At 38.8% G+C, this 17,171-nt stretch overlaps 1 protein-coding gene across 1 annotated transcript; it reads right to left on the bottom strand.

Annotated features, from left to right (window-relative positions):
• Nucleotides 1-1,052: 1,052 nt before the first annotated feature.
• On the bottom strand, nucleotides 1,053-2,512 carry LOC104453662 (nudix hydrolase 17, mitochondrial). The gene is made up of 5 exons (XM_010068274.3): nucleotides 2,318-2,512; nucleotides 1,964-2,069; nucleotides 1,727-1,810; nucleotides 1,393-1,521; nucleotides 1,053-1,301 (listed from the first exon to the last, which is right to left on the bottom strand). Exons 1-5 carry the CDS (start codon nucleotides 2,386-2,388, stop codon nucleotides 1,170-1,172), a joined length of 522 nt encoding a protein of 173 aa, XP_010066576.1. The 5' UTR covers nucleotides 2,389-2,512; the 3' UTR covers nucleotides 1,053-1,169.
• Nucleotides 2,513-17,171: the final 14,659 nt, after the last annotated feature.

Raw genomic sequence — 17,171 nt, 5'->3', positions numbered from 1 at the left:
AATAAGAAAAACTAGTAATTTGCCAAAATGCCATTTTTTTTTACTAATTTCGTTAAATGGTCGGTAATTTGCCAACAAATTACATGAAAATCAGGTAATCGGTTATTTTTCTTTGGTATATAATTTAATTTTGTACTTATCACCTCTTTTAAATATTTACTCGCATAAAAGAAAAATCTGAAAGTAGAATAGTAAAATCATTGTCGTTGTCATAATTGCATTGGCTAGCCCCTCGCCAAGGGCTGCCAAATCTAGGCAACAGTCATGGGGCCCTCGCTGAGGCCTCGACGACCTTGACTAGCCCTTCCTGGTTGGGAGGGTCACGGTGGTGAGGCCACCACCTATGACCCTTGGCTTTTTCTTTTTTTCTTTTTTGTGTTGTTTTTTATATATATATATATATATATATATATATATTTTTATATATATATAAAATAAGCCTTCTGTATTTTATGATCTCATCTAACTATGATTTTGGTAAAAAAATTAAGATTTTGACCAAAACGACATCATTTTGATCTTTTATTTAATGCTTTAGTAAGGTTAATACCACGAAGAAGAGACAAGATAATAATAAAAAAAGCCACATAAGGGAAATAAATTTATATACAAAAAGGTTAATACCACGAAGAAGAGACAAGATAATAATAAAAAAAGCCACATAAGGGAAATAAATTTATATACAAAAAAAATTGTGTCAGCATATGCCGTTAGCCTAATTGGACAGTGTTAATGTAAGGAGTCGATTATACCAATTTGGAAAGTTTTGGGATCTCATTCACATATTGGTGACAAGGAGTAAGACTTCTAATATACTTATTCATTTTCTTAAAAATCTTTGTCCTAATTGATTTTTCTCTTTTAAAAAGTGAGACATTTGTATATTTTTCCCTCTCACTCTATCGATGTATCATGACATGGTGGCGATCCATTCAATCCGTCAACTGCATTTCACAACTCAACGCGAACCACACTATCTAGTGCAGAAGGTACACGAACTTCAAATACGATTTCCGATTGACTTGATCCATCGCATTCGTCAAACAAAAAAGTCCTTAAAAGAAAAGTATTCTTCTTTTATTAATCAGTACTTTCAAGAATCGTGGGTGAGACAAAAGAATGAATCTTCTGGTTTTCCCGAAGATTAGTTCGAATCGAACCAAAAAGAATTAAGAAAGACTGATATCGTTTTCTGGTTTTCTCTCATTCTGGGGAATGGAGCCAAGCCTTTCAACCAATATGTCCAGGGCTTCCTTCATCCACCAATGTCTGCACACTTCTCTTGCTTCAGCTGCTGTCATCTGCAATATAACAGTCCGTATAATGCTTCAGTATCTCTACTCAGAATAGTTATGGCTATTATGATTTCATGAATAATCAGAAGGTGCATACCCAGATTCTCTGACGGAGATTTTTCTCTGGCCACAGATCAAGTTCTTCCTTGACAAACAAGGGGAACATGTGCCCTTCATAGTACGTTCCATATCTTTTGCTCAAGAAGCTCCATCTTCCCAATTTACACTGCAATTTAAATGATAACCGAAAATTCGCATCACTCCCTGAGCATGAGCATGAAAATGAACATGAACTTGAACTTCTTATACTGATGGACTATATGGTCTTAGTGCTAGTACACAGTTAGATTAACACATTCTCTTTAGGGCGTTCAACTCGAACGTGATTGACTTAGTCTGCTAAGTAGCTCTAGGCTGCAATTTGAAAGTACCTCGATGTCGCCAAGAACTCCGGCCTCTTCGATGGATTCTCTCGAAGCCGCTTCTTCCTCTGATTCATCAAGCTCCCATCCTCCCTGAGGAGACAAACATGCGGTTTAGTTTAGTTAGGCGCAGATACGACTTATTATGACCACACGCTTTTAACAAAATTCAAACCCTCACGTTTTGACCCCGAAACAACTGAATTAGTTAACAAGGAATAATTAGCATTACAACAGTTAGTGTACCTTAGGGAACATGAGCCCTTGACCTTTCGGCGAACTGATCACCAAGAACTCTAGTTCATCGCCCACCACTCCATCTCCATCTCTCTTGTATCGGTAAGGTATGCATCTGCAAGGGAAGATCATCCAAGAACAAAGGAAACTGAGCTCCAGAAAGAGTAAAGTAAAGCAGGAAACAAAAGTATCTGAGTTCGGAAAAGTAGAACGGCTGCAATCATCATCGTTCATAATTTTGCGTAAAGAAAACTCTAGTATCGAACAAAGAAGAACCGATTGAAGGGAAAGAGACTCAGTCACTCAGCAAGCGAGTCATGGCGATAAAATCCCAGAAAGATTTAAGTGAATCTGTTTACATACCCTACGACTTGGCGACGGCCCATGTGGTATCTCTGGAGCTCTCTCCCACTGCGAGAAACCATGCACAACATTTTCTCCTCTTTCCTTTCTGTGTGTGATTTGCTAAACCAGCAAAAAACTTTTGAGAGTACTCTCTCCCTCTCTCTCTTTATTGCTCGAGGCCCGAGAGACGAAAGACAAGGAAGATTCAGGTGGAATAAGTAAAGTGAAGTGAGGGGGACATATCCAAGAGGAGGTTATATAGTCGGTGCAACCAAACAACGACGCGGGATTGCAAAGGCGAAACTTGGAAATGCAAGGGAAAAGACGTGTTTCTGGCTTGCTACGAGGATGATATGATGGCCAACGAGAGTGTGCGGAGAATCAGATTCGAAGTGACCGACCACCCGTGTGCATCCATGCCGTGGATGCTATGTGTATGAGTACGCAGTTACGTCTTCGCGTGGCCGTGCTTTGACTTTACGATAAAGCGCGTGTGCCGTCCTCTTTCCCAGGTCCATCTCCTCAGCTTCTTTTCAGTTTCCTCAGTCCTCTATTGGGGGCCAGTCTCAGTCCTAGTCATCGTCCGGTAGTAATAAAACGAGTTCTTCTCTTTTTTTATTGCGAGTGCCTCGTCGTTTTGTCAACGACCAAGTGGCGATGGTGGTGGAGGAGGTGGAGGTGGAGGTGGTGGGTGGCGGTCGAAAATTGACTTCGGCAGACGTGCTCCACGTGCAAGGGAAAAGCTAGCTCAGTAACACTTGGATTTTGCCCCTTCCCGAGACCCATATGCTTTGAAGGATTTCGACATTTCTATTTAAGTGCGACCGTACGAGGACGACAAACGAGTTGTTGTTGGAACAGTCGACGCGTGATCATCAAGGGTTTTCCCTTGGAGTTTCGATTCGAGCACGAGAGGGTTGACAGTAGAGACGATAAGTTAGTGTAGGAAAATGGGTATATTCACGTATGTGGAGATGGGGATTTGTCCGGTCCTGCGTTCGGCGGGCTTTGCTGTTGAAAGGGTCCACTCGTCGAGATGGTCGGAAGGACATTTGCTTCCAATTACCAGCAATTGCGTCAAACCCCTCCTCAACATTTTACACGTATGCTCGGTTTGACAAGATCGAGAGTCAGCTTCTAGGCATTCTCTCACGTATGTGGAGATGGGGATTTGTCCGGGTCCTGCGTTCGCCGGGCTTTGCTGTTGAAAGGGTCCACTTGTCGAGATGGTCGGAAGGACATTTGCTTCCAATTACCACCAATTGCGTCAAACCCCTCCTCAACTTTTTACACGTATGCTCGGTTTGACAAGATTAAGAGTCAGCTTCTAGGCCTTCTCTCACGTTACCTCCATTTTCTACGCCGTCCTTTTCTTCACCTCTGTAAACCACGCGAAACAGAACAGTTGGGTACAATGATGGATGTGCACTAATGTCGTCCTTTCCGTTTCGAGGACCTATGATTGAAAAGGCCAGATAACGCCAGGGGAAAATGTCCTGGATGTTGATGGTATACATGATACATCTACCAGCCTATCATTGTGCTGCGTGTGATCGGCTGCGGGGGTGAGCATAGTTTTCAAATAGAATTAGGAATCGAAGAACCGAACTAAACCGGTTCCCGATTCTAAAGAGACTAGTTCTGATTCTCGGAACCAGTCAAAGTTTAAAAAAAAAAAAAAATCCTAGCATGTCAGTTACCCCCATGTGATTTACTCCCCTTCTGCCGATTCTTCCCCCATTTCCCTTTCTTTTTCTCTCTCTCTTTCTTTTGCTCCCATTTTCCTCCTCACGTCACTTCGTCCCCCTAACTTTTTATCTCTTTTCTTCTCCCTCTCTCTCTCCTCTTTCCCCCTCTCAACCGAAACCCCCCCTTCTTCTCTTCTTCTTCTTCTTCTTGTCGGCTGCTACTTCACCCACCACCACACCACCGCCCCATGCCCTACTCACCACCACCTCTTGGCCACTGAACCACCACCACCCACCGCTCGTCCGACAAGTCATCACGGCATTGAGTCCAACAAGCTATTGTAGCTGTCTGCGCCACCCCTTGTCGCCGTCCCCAAGCCACCTTCACTACCTCTTGCCGTCGCCGTTCGCTTGGCCGTTTAGGCCGTCGTTGCTTCGAACCACCACCGCCTCCGCCATAACCGAGCTCTTCTCCCCCTGGCCGTGGGTTGAGCCGCAATCGCCGCCGTCTTCGCCGCTCCGTCCGTGCCACCGTTGGTGCCATGAGACTCATGTCTTCGTCGCCGCGTGCTCGCCGTCGCCGAACCTCCTCGACACCGCTGCTGGATGCCGTCACATCTTGCTTGCCTCACCGCTCAGCCGCTTGCAGTTGACAGCTGTTGGACACCGCTTGTCCCCTCGATGGAGGCTGCTCGCTCGCCCAGCTGCCCAATTAGCCTTAACTCCACACCCCTTCACCTCCGCCTCCACCTCCAACTCAATCGCACCCTCGCTTTCTCTCTCCTTCTGCCTATCCGGTCAAGGGCGACGCGGGACGCCCTTGGAGAGTCCAATGGGGGCCTACCAGCTAATCGACGACAAGATGGTAGGTTTTCCTCCGCATTTTTGCTCTTTTTAGTTTTCACAATAGCTTTTCCTCCGCGTTTTTACTCAAGTGATAGATTGCTCCTTTACCTAACTAAAATGAGTAACATCGACAGTTGCTCAACCTTCATTATTATGTAATCGTAGTTATTATTATAAAACACATTAACCATAAGGAATCACCAAATTATACATTAGACAATGATTTCTCTAGAAAACTATGAATTTAGTTGTCTATTCGAATGTAAAAGATTCACATTGCTATGTATTGGCAACTACTGGAAATGGAGGGCCAACTATTGAATTATTTTGGCTTCCGGATATTCGCACCCACTACGAAAACTTTCCTTAGGTTCTGCAACTTACTGAACTCTCATTTGCTTTACTTTCATTAGAGTTATTTGCATTCTAAAAGAATTGAATATTTCATTTCTCAGGAGATTTATTTGAGCGGCATAGGCAATGTATGCAGTAAGGGTCATTGACCTACTCCATGCTAGCCCGAGCTTAAGAAAATACCACGTTCCTTGATCTTAAGAAATTTAACCATTTTCCATCAATTGCTTGTAAAATCTTTAGAGCTCTAGTCTTGAATTGGAGTACTTGGCGGATTACCTTGCGGAGCTGAGATTGGTCGAGTATGAGTTCCTGAGTTTTCTTCCTTCTCTACTTGCTACATCAGCCATATTTCTTGCTAGATGGACGTTGGATGACTCACGCCACCTTGGGTTTGTTCTCTATCTTGCATTTCTTTCATCGCCACAAGCTTACAATTTGATTATCTGTCTATTAACTTACCTTTTACTTTCTGCGAAATCCAATTTTGGAATTCTACACATCTTATAAGGCATCCGACCTGAAGACTACGGTATCTGCATTGCAAGACTTGCAATCAAATGCAAAAGAATGCCCACTAAGTGCTATATGTATCAAGTATTGGCAATAGAAGGTACACACACTATGAGAACTCAACAACTAGAACAAATTAAAATAAAAACCACTCATGCTTGGTCGAAGTTTGTTGCTTGCATTAGTGATTTTCTTGTGTTTGTCTCAACAAAAGTTGCTAAGTTGCCATCCTTTTTCTGATCTTGGCTTGAGCTGATATAGTCTCTTTCCTTCTTTGTTATAGTTTAAATCTGAAAATGAAACAAAAAAAAAAAAATCTGTTGGAACTTGGAACTACCCCGAAACCTATGATAAGGTAGGTTCTAGGTTTTCGGTTCTGACGGGTAGGTTCCAGGTTCAAAAAATTTAGGAACCTATATCCGATGATAGGTTCTAGGTTCCAGATGGAACTCAACCGGAACTGGGAATCACTCACCCCAAATCGGCCGGATGCCAATAATATCCTAGGGTTGAAATGCATTGGGCCTATGCAAAGTTTCCTCATACATAAAGAGACCCACATAATGCAAATGATGTATATGACGTGTTTAATAATCATTTTATTTTTGAAAATAACTTTTTATTCAAAAATATTTTTTTAATTCTATTTTTGAGAATAATTTCTGAATTTTTTAAAGCATTTGGTAATTGTTCAAAATGTTTATTCTCGGGATAAAAAGATGAAAATGCATTTATTAGGATTCTTAATTTTTTTTTTCCTTTTTCTCTTATTCTTCCTCCTTCATGGTCGGTTGTCGGCATGCTCGCCAGATGCTCACTTGACCACCGTAAAGCTCATCCTCACCAAATCTAGGCCGAGCCTTGCAGTGGGCTGTCAAGGCTCTGCCTCACGCCAGTTGGTGAAGCCGAGCCTAGCGGTGGCTAGGTGAGGTCAAGCCTTGCTAATGGCTAGGCGAGCTCGGTCTCGCCCTTACCTTGAGCCCTCGCCCAATCAAGGCAAGGTTGAGCCTCACCATGACTTGGCATCATCGGGGGCTTGCAACACTCGGCAAAGTCACCCATCATTGTCTAGCTAGTCGTCGACCATGGCTGAGGCTGGTGATCAGCCAAAAGGAAGAAGAAGAAAAGAGAAGAGAAAAGAAAGAAAAATTAAACTTGATTTTAAGAATTGTTCTTAAGAATAATAAGTAACTTTATTCCACTTCTTAATTCCATTCCAAATTTATTTCCAAGAACAAAAAAATGAATTTTTATTCTGAAAATAAAAAATTTACCAAACGGATTTCTATTTTTTTTTTATTCTTTGGAACAAAATAATAAAATAAGTTGTTCTCGGGAATATTACCAAATAGGCCCATAATGTAATGCTAGATAGTTAATCTGGAGACAAATATCATCGCCGTCATTCAAGTATCTCAACTCCACTTGTACTTAGAGAATCGTTAATAAGTTAACTTGAGCTAGAGGATTGGTTCGAACTTGGTCATGACAATTGTTTAGAGAAAGGGTTCGAATGGAGACATCGTCAAGTTAATGATCACAAATCATAACGAAAAGAAAATTTTGTATATTTTATTTATTTAGTTAAACTTAAATCAATGATTTGTTATTGGATCAGAAAGCAACAAGCATTTCATCATACATGTGTAGTTTGGATTTTTCAATGGATTTACATTTTTCATAAATGGAATTTTTTTATTTAGTGAGTAATAATTCTGGTTATTCACTAATAAAAAATTCTTGTTAAGGCAGTTCATGTCAGAAGTGTATATACTCATATCGATATACGTGGGTACACACACACATGCACATATAAATACTTTTGTTTCGCTGAAAAGTTACTAATGAAAATACTTTCCAAATACGGATGGATCAATAAGTGAATCGACAAATGTCATAAAGGGTCCATTGTTGAAATTGGACAGTAAAATGACGAAATTTAAAAATGCTGAGACTAAAGGTAATTACAATCAATCACGTAAATTGTAGAAAAAGTAAAGATGAAGATAAATTTACAAAAGAACGTTGAGTCCCTGAATCGATTAGAGGGTAAGGTTTACGAAAAGTACACTTGAGATATTTATTATGACATCATCGATCCTAACACTTATCTCTGATCACAAATGGTGGACTAAGGATTGATATGCTGATGACGGGGAATAGGCCATGAAGTGATCCAAAGATCGGCTATGGACCAATTAACCCGATCAAGAAAGGCAACTAAGGATTGGTTATATTCGATTAGAGTGTTCGACCATAGGTAGGTTGCTCAACCATAAGGATTGATTGTGGGACAAACACGCACCAACATGGATCGATCAATGGATGGTTATTGATTGATTCCGCATGGTCGTGTATCAATCGTGGGTGATTCGGCATGGTTATTGTTTCGGTCGTGAACGACCATAAATCAACCTAGTGTGATTGTGTATTGGAGCGGATCAATCAATCCCACAAAATTATAGGACAATCAAAAATCGACCATAGATCAATTAAACTCAAACATGGAACAATTCCAAACCGAACATGGACTATGGCATCTAGACCAGCCACAAGTCCAATCCCAAGATCAGTTAGTAGGAATGAAGGCTAGCCCTTGGGCCTGCCGACCCTAGCCGCACACAATTTGAAAGAATTGTTGAATTAGTCTCGTCAATTAGGCTCAACTGTGTAAGGCCTCATTCAATCATGGATTAGCCACGAACCTCGAATCGGTAAAATAGTTGATCATGGATAAACACAAGAAACTCTCATTCAATGAGGCAGCCTTTATTTTAGTTTCTTTCCCATGAGTGCATTAATTAATAAGGGGATAACTCACCTATCAAGTGGCAAAAAATGAACTTGTTTCTTGAAGCCATTGATGTTTTTTGGATTATAACACATTGAGATAGGGATGAGTCACTTGTCTAGGTGGACTCCTTGGAGAGCAAGTAAACCCAAGTCTAGGCTCTTTAATGAGCAAGATCCAAGATAATTAATAGAATAGGTGACCCGTGGGTTTATGTATCCCTAAAGACTTAGGGTCATCATAACCCTAAAATAAGTCTTGGAAATGAGCAAATTAATGCAAAGGATAAGCCACACGCCTACTTGAGGAACAAGTAGCCCAAGATGCAAGTTGTTTTGAAGACCAAACTTAGCCATTAATTATTTTTGGAAGCTAGTCATTTAATGCAAATGGTGAGTCACAAACTTATGTGTCTCTAAAAAGCTTAGACTATAATTGCATTATCTTGAGACTTGGAAAACAAGTCTTGCCCAACCATAAATGCTTTATAAATCATAGCCTAGAAGAATTAATGAGAGATGGTCTTGGAAGACCATTAGAGGTGCCACTTCATCTTCCATAGACTTGCCACCTCTTCCATTTAGGTTATCATTATAAGGTGACTCATGACCATGTGAGCAAATGAGAAAGACACCATTTGGACATTGAATAATTGAACTAGGGCCTTAGGCACCGCTTAACCACCCTAGGTGCCACTCTCTCCTCCTTAGTCAAGACACCCAAAGTCTTCCTATTGGACTAATTAGCGAGGCAATCATGGAGGGTTTGCCTATAAATAGAAGCATTACCCATTCCATTTCAAGGTTTGCACACACCATCTCACTTTTCTCTTCCATTTCCCTCCTTGATCGTCGTTCTCTCTCTCGGTCTCCCCCCCACCACCGCTCGCCCACCCCCACCATTCGGCCATCATTAAACCGCCCTAGTAGTTTAGTTGTAAGTGGACTCCTTAACCTTTGGCTAGGGTGTTGTGCTACGCTATCCAAACATAGAGTGTGTTCTTGTTTGAGCTTGTTTGCATTGTGTTCTTGCCTGGACTTGTGTGATTATTTTACCAATTGATTTTATGTTATTGCATGTGTTCATTATACCAAGCACACCCTGAGCTCCCAAAAGGGGTCTCGTTGGCCTTGAACATGCATTGAGGCACGATGGGCCGGTCCACTCTTGGTCTTAGCTCGATATTGAGTGTATTGATTTTGAACCAAGTTTGGTCCTAGGTCAATCCCTAAGCATGATGGATCAAACCGCGAGCCTTGATTCACATCCAGCATGTCCTATCATCACAATTTTGGTAAGTCATGACATGCATACACTAGCATGGCACACCTTTGGGCCTTGTTGCATGGACTAAGGTAAAGATAAGAATCGGATTGTTATTTGCATGATGCATGGTCACACTAGTGTTTAATTATAGCTATTGAACGATGGATTTTGGATGCCCGGTAGATTCTTGAAGAGCTTAGAGGTTTTGGTTAAGTAATAAATGAATCTCATGTGCATGATTCTTTATGTCATTGAAATGATTGTGGTTTGTGCTTGCATCATAATTGAACCACGGGTTTCACATGTTTTAGCCAAGGTAAGGCAATTGTCTTGATATTGATTTGCTATTGACAAATGGAGTGGTGTAGTTACGCGTTTATGAAACGGCGAGATATTTTCCTATGCAGAGATTAGTGAGTTCATCTTTTAATTCTTTTAAATAAGATTAGGGTCATCATATGTGACATCCTCATTTTTCGCTCGACAAAATAGTGAGCTCTCCATTGGATTATGCCGTTCGCATCTTCATCACGACATCATCGAGTCACCGCTACTACCTCGTCATCAATAAACTACGTTGATCCAATCATCCCAACCCCAAGAACTTCCAAGGCATTGGCCTTTAAAGAAATAGCTTAAAAGAAAAAAAAATACCAAGACTTTTGAATCTTCTCCAAGGTGCTCCATGTTCCAGCCGGCATGAGTTAACAAGTGCTACCCAAATTGACCAAGTATGGCGGTAGAGAAAAGAAATAAATGAGAGAGAGAAAGAGGGAATCTCTTCCTTGGTCACTGAACCCCACGCCCACCTTCTGCCCTTCATTTCACCATCCATTTCAGCCAGCAAAGTGTAGAGAAGCCAGCAACATAAGGCCTCTCCTCAGCACAAGAAGGTTGGGTTTTTATCTCTTTTCGGCCCTTGCGTCGTTGCCGCTAGCTTGTCTCCGTTTTGCCAAGCCGCCACCGCAACTCACAAGGACTCGAGGCAAGTGGATATCCTATGTTCTATCCTATATTGACCATTTGTTGTGTGGCGAGAATAGTTTTGTAGAAACCCAAGAACGTTGTTGAGATTTCGTTTAATCGAAATTTCGACTACATTGTTCGTTTGGTTGGAAGTTCGACTATGTTAGTTAGCTATGTTGTCGAGTTCGAAATAGTCGAACTTGTAGTTAGGTCGTAGAGGCATGGATAGTCGATATCCGGCATGTGCAAAGGCCGGAACAACAGAAACTTTGAAGCAAATTCGTGACTAGGCTGAGGGCAAGTTCGGATCTAGCCCGACCCAAAAGCTTGCTAATTTTGTACTGACTTATGTGGTGCAAATTTCATGGGGTATTCTTCACGAGAGTTGTCCCTTATTGACCGCTCTACAACATCCTTTAATTTCAGAATTTTTTTGTTTTCCTATGACAAAAGTATATTTGAAAAACTTCAGGATTCAAAATCTGTTTTTGGGTCGTTGGACTGACCTCTTTATGCTTTTCATTTTCTACAGATTTCTCGGTCCAGAATTCTAAAATATGTTCACAAAATTTGTAGAGCACATCCCAAGCTACCACATACTGAATTTTCATAATTTTTCGGTCTCAATAGGTTAGTGAAATATTTATTTTTCTACTCCACTTCATCCTAGAGATTTTGACTACTTTGAGCCTCGGATTGCAAAAATTATTTAGAACTGTATGAACTGAATTGGATTTTAAGTTCTTAACAAAATATATTCCTTTAGATCTTTTCCACATTGTACTAAAGTTTCATAATTTTTGGAGATTGATTACCTAGACAATAGCCATCAACTTTAGAGGCGTGCAAGACGCCTTATGAGGCTAGTTTAGGCCTAGAATGTGGGACCTTTCCCATGGTTTAATATCTATATGGATGAGTTTGTGTTAGTCTAAGGGATGAAAATGATTGATGATTTATTAAATGCATACTTGAATCCTTGAATGGTAGTGGTGTTAACGTACTTTTAATTGAATTATGGAATTGTTGCATCATGGTTTGAATGTGTGACTAAGAATGCCGTTGGTCCTTAGGATGATGATGCCCTGGGTTGTAGTAGGGATGCCTGGAGGAGTAACTGGGTTCCTCCAAATGCCTGGGGGGTGTAATGCAGTTCCCCCAGATGCCTCACGATGTCAGATGGGTGCGAGATGCCCGGGGGTAACGGGGTTCCCTTGAAGATGACGATAGCGTGAAATTGTATTGATTGTGACTTTGGTATTCCTAAATCGAATTGTTGGTCATTTGTTAAGAAAGGTTATTACTTATACTGATTAATCGTATATCCTGAAAATGTTCTTAGGTAAGTTGTTGTGTATGTGATTTATGAAACTTTCTATTGAGACTTTCTTTGTCATACGATGATCGATTAGCGTGGTATAGGCCGGTGGACTTTCTACTTGTTGGGTTGTGACTCAATGGTTGTTAATTTCATCTTTTCAAATCATTAGAATATCAATCCCACCTACCTCCCCGATGATTTGCTATGGGGTGCTAGTGGACTTCACTTGGGAGGAGGGAACAAGATTTTTGGAGCTCAAAAGATTTTGAGAACATCTGGGGCCACTATTAGACGATACTTGTACAATTAGGTGGGGAGGGGTGACCAACCTAGTGTATAGTATAGTCAGTCTAGTGCTGACCTTTTGTACCTCCCCATGGCAATCCACTTGTTGTTTGGTGTACATGTATGAATAAATAAGAAATGAAGTTGCCCCGTTTATAGAAAATCGAGTGTACCTTGGAATTTTCTATTGTCCCTTACACTTTTGCATGCTAAAAAAAATAAAAATAATAAAATGAAGAAGATATTGGCAATAGTAGTTCTACAGTAGTGTGACGTGCTGGGGTTTTCACATCATTTGCCCCCTTGTCATTGGCAAATTTATTTTTTTCTTGCCGAATTTTATCTTGATCAAATTCATACCATTTCCATTAATGACATGTTTCATATAAAGTCTTCATGTAGCCCTTTATTTCTCCGCCTTCAAGTAATTGTCATACTTAAACACTCTCATTATCAATTAAAATAAATGAGCAAAATTTTGGTCTTCAAATCTTTCTCTTAAATTAAATTTCAACCCATTAACGGCCAAAATTTGTAATTGTTTGGATAGTAAAGTGAAGCATTTATTCTTAGCCTTCTTAAATTCAAAAAACAAAAATTGCGAAGGGTCCTTTGTTGATTTTTGCTTAAAGGTAGTGAGGCTTTTAAATAGGAAATTGTAGGAAAATAAAGATAAGGATAAATCAATAAGGAGTGTGCGTGATTTCTACAAGGTATATAACATTGACTCCATTATCGATGGACTCACAATTACATTATCTTGACAACACTACACTTGATTAGATTTTTTATTTATGGATATTTCTTTGAACCCAAAACTATCAAAATCACTTTCTTGTCAATTGATTATTGACTTGACATTTGTGTCAACAACTTCAAATCATCAATGAGTTAGCGACTCTTCATCTCTTCTACTTTAATCAGACACAATTCTATTTACTATAATGAGAATTTACTATTTTATACGGAAAACGAGTGATTTACATATTTATAGATAAGCACTAAATTAATATTAGTCATTCATCAACATAGAATAAGTGGTGTTATAAAATGGCTCAAGTTCGAGCCCATGAATGAAGCCTTAAGATAAATTGCAAAAAAGCCCGATCAATTAAAGTAAAAAATTTTGGATATTTTGTGGACGCTTGAAATCGAGTAAAGCTAACTTCCTTTTGGTGAATTAGAACTGGCGATGGAAGCAAAAGGGAGATTGTGAATTTGTTTCAATTAATGGAATATACATGAATGAAGCCTTTTAAGATAATGCGTGTGGCTTGTTTGCATATAGTTGTTGGAAAAAAAAAAGCCCGATCAAAGTTTTAAAGTAAAAAATTTTGGATATTTTGTGTACGAGTACGTATATGAAATCGAGATATTTAAACAATTAAAGAAAGCTCGCAAACTTCCTTTTGGTGAATTAGAATTGGCGATGGAAGAAAATGATCTTCCTTGATTTCTAGGTGTAGATGATACCACACTCGCTCAAGGCGTTACCAAGTATAAAATAAAAATAATGATGAGACTCTGGAATTTTTCTATCAATCACACACTTAAAACAACTAGAACATCTTCCTTTATTTCCTTATTGTTATCTGTTCGCCCATACAATCGGGATCTCGGTTTCCAAGAATAGAAAATTTATTTCGTCGACCAAAAGGAAATGATTATCCAACCAAAGAATCTATTGAATCAAATTGTTTCAATTAATGAGAATAATTTTGAGTCTTGAGTCTTGAGTCTTGAGTCTTGAGATAACAAAGTCTTGAGACTATAAAATTGAGTGAATAGACCGATAGAAAGCTTGAAAGACTAAGGATTTGGCTTTTTGACTGGAAGAATCCATTATTCAAATCAAGATTGATTCATGGATTATGGATCCGTTGATTGATGAAGTATACTTGGAAGGTTCTACTTATGGAAATCTAGATCATGATTGTATGGGCGAACATGATTGATGGGTTATCGTCATGTTACTTAAATAGCTTGAAGATCTTCCTAATTGATTCTGTCCAACAGGTAGATTGGAAGAATTCCTTTGGTAAGTGCCAACGGGTGTGATGGCATAAAGGAGTATATAAGGAAGATGTTCCAATTGTTTGAGTGGATGCGCGATAGAAGAATTCCAAAGTCTGAAGCTCCTGGTTTTTTGTCAATTAAACTGTTGAGCAAAATCTTGTACGCAAAAGAGAGTATATATCTTTAAGAGACCTTGAGGAAGTGTAGTAGAGTCTCTACATTGTGGAATCAAGGAAGAGCTTTTCTGTAACATCTCTTTTGTTGATAGTGAAATCCAGCCAGTGGGCTGTCAGTGTGGAAGAGTGGACGTAGGCTTGGATTAAGCCAAACCACTATAATCTCTATGTTCATATTCTCTTCTCTACACTCTTTTACTTTGATCGCAACTCGTTTTGTTTACAAGAGACGAATTTCCTTTTCATAATCTATTGTTGATTAGTGCTGCACATTTATCTCGTAAAATTGTTTTTATTTATTCACTTCAATGGTGCTCTTGTTTGCAATAATGTGTGTGTGTGTGTCTATCTATGTATATATATCACAAAATATTGAAGCGTCACTTTATGTGAGTGCTTGGGCACGCCATTGTCAAAGCCTTGGAATATTGTTTCATAAGTGCTTAGCCGTGGTTTTTTTTTCATTGGTTTTGTTCATGAATTACAACCAAGAAAAATTAGTGTTCAAGCCAATTAAATCTTGTGGTAAAATTTGTGTAATTTCTTCGTGAGATTAAGAGATTATTTTGTAAGGAATTGCAGGGGTAAACATGGCATGAGATATTTGGTGTAATTAGGGCTGGGGAAACATATAGTGTGTTTAAGTAACTAGAGTGTAGTTGTAATCTCCATTGTATTACTTAATCTATGTGGAATTTGTTGCTACTCTCTCCATTAACGTAGGTCACTATAATCGAACCACGTAAATATAGTGTCCGATTTATTTTCTTGTTCTATTTATTTTATTATTTGATTGCTTGCTTTTTGTAACAATCAGCATCAAAGCTAGGCTTGGCTGAGTTGAAGCAAATCAATGACAAAAAAAGAAGAAAAAGTGAGAATCAACGAATCTGACGGGAAGAATTTTGGTTTTTGGAAGATACAAATTGAGGACTATTTCTATAAGATGAAAACTGCACTTGCCCCTAAGTAGGGAAAAGCTAAAGACAATGAAGTAAGCTAATTAGGAATTGTTGGATAGACGAGCTACGGGTGTTATTCAATTGATATTGGCTTGTAATGTTGCATTTGATATCATGAAGGAGAATACCACTATTAATTTGATAAAAGCCATGTCGGATATGTATAAAAAGCTCTCTACGACCAATAAGGTCTATTTGATGATGTCTATTTAACTTGAATATGAGTGAAGGTGCATCAGTTGCAGATCATATAAATGAATTCAATGTAATTATTAGTCAATAAAGTTAAGTCAAAATTGACTTTGAAGATGAGGTACTTGTTTTGATTTTATTATTCTTATTGCTTAATTGTTGAAATATTACTGTTATTGCCGTTAGTAATTCATCTGGGTCAATAAGTTTGATGTTTGATGAGGTTCGAGATTTAATTGTAAGTGAGGGCATTTGTACAAGAGAATCTGGTGAACCTATATCTACTACTTTAGTATGTGAAAATAGAGGAAGAACTAGTACACGTGTTAGCAGGATTAGCATGGACATAAACAGACACAGTCAGTCTAGAAGCAGTGGTGTTGTTTGTTAGAGTCATGGTAAGATAGAGTATCTTAGAAAGAATTGCCGTAAGCTAAAAAAACAAGAAGGGTAAGAGAATTATAGTTGATTCTACAAATGATGTTGCAGCTATAGCTATTAATAATTCATATGGTACCGATTATGTTTTGTTTGTCATTCATTATTTGTCATTTGATGGATAGGTTACAGATTATGATTGCTTTTTTCATGCTACACCAAATAAAAATTGGTTTATTAATTATCAATGCTTGGATAATAGTAAAGTGCAGTTGGGAAACAACATTAAATGCAATGTATGGTGTTGGCAATATTAAAATCAAAATGTATGATAGCATCATGGGGACATTAACTAAAGTGAGGTATGTCCCAGAGTTGAATAAGAACTTAATTTCCTTAAATACCTTATACTCAACTAAATGTCGCTATTTTGTAGAATGTGGAAATCTAAAAGTTGTTTGAGGTACATTGGTGATAATAAAAGGAATCAAGCATAGTAACATATATGAACTTCAAGGTAAGATGGTGATAGATTTCGCCTCAAAGATATAGATGCATTTGTTTGAAAGTTTAAATTGTGGCATATGCGTTTGTGGCACATTAACAAGAGAAACCTAAATATTTTAAGTGAAAGAAATATGCTGTGTGGTTATGTTGCTAACAAACCAAATGTATACTGGTGCGTGATTTAAATCAACAACAAAATGTACAATTTAGTACAACCATTGAAGAAACCACGAAATTTGCATAGTTAGTTTACTTGAATATTTGTAGGTTGTTGCAATATCATTCAAAGAAGAGTGTCAAATTCATACTAACAATTGTTGATGACTACTTGAGGAAGATGTGGCCGATTGTGCTTAGACACAAGTTTGATGTTGTTGTCTAGATCAAGCAGCTGAAAGCTTTGATCGAAAAGAAAACTGGTAAGATGATCAAGTATGTGCAAACTAATGGTTGCATGGATTTTTGTTTGAGCTATCAAATGAATTCTGCATGAAAGAAGACATAATGAAACACTATGCTAGTGCCAATGAACCACAATATATTGTGGAATTAATAAGTAGAACATTACTAGAGATGGCCCATAAAATGCTCTCTAGTGCTAGTATGCCTAG

Source organism: Eucalyptus grandis, chromosome 7, assembly GCF_016545825.1.
Source record: "Eucalyptus grandis isolate ANBG69807.140 chromosome 7, ASM1654582v1, whole genome shotgun sequence".
In the NCBI taxonomy this organism is placed as follows: domain Eukaryota; kingdom Viridiplantae; phylum Streptophyta; class Magnoliopsida; order Myrtales; family Myrtaceae; genus Eucalyptus; species Eucalyptus grandis.
Note: the sequence above shows the minus strand (reverse complement) of the source record. Positions and strands in the feature narration are given on the sequence as shown.

Excerpts from the sequence above, each read along its gene's own strand:
- LOC104453662 (XM_010068274.3), bottom strand. The coding sequence starts at position 2,388 with ATGTTGTGCATGGTTTCTCGCAGTGGGAGAGAGCTCCAGAGATACCAC. Across the intron at positions 2,070-2,317 it reads GGCCGTCGCCAAGTCGTAGG|ATGCATACCTTACCGATACA; the intron begins GTATGTAAACAG and ends CTTCCCTTGCAG. Across the intron at positions 1,522-1,726 it reads GAGTTCTTGGCGACATCGAG|TGTAAATTGGGAAGATGGAG; the intron begins GTACTTTCAAAT and ends TTTAAATTGCAG.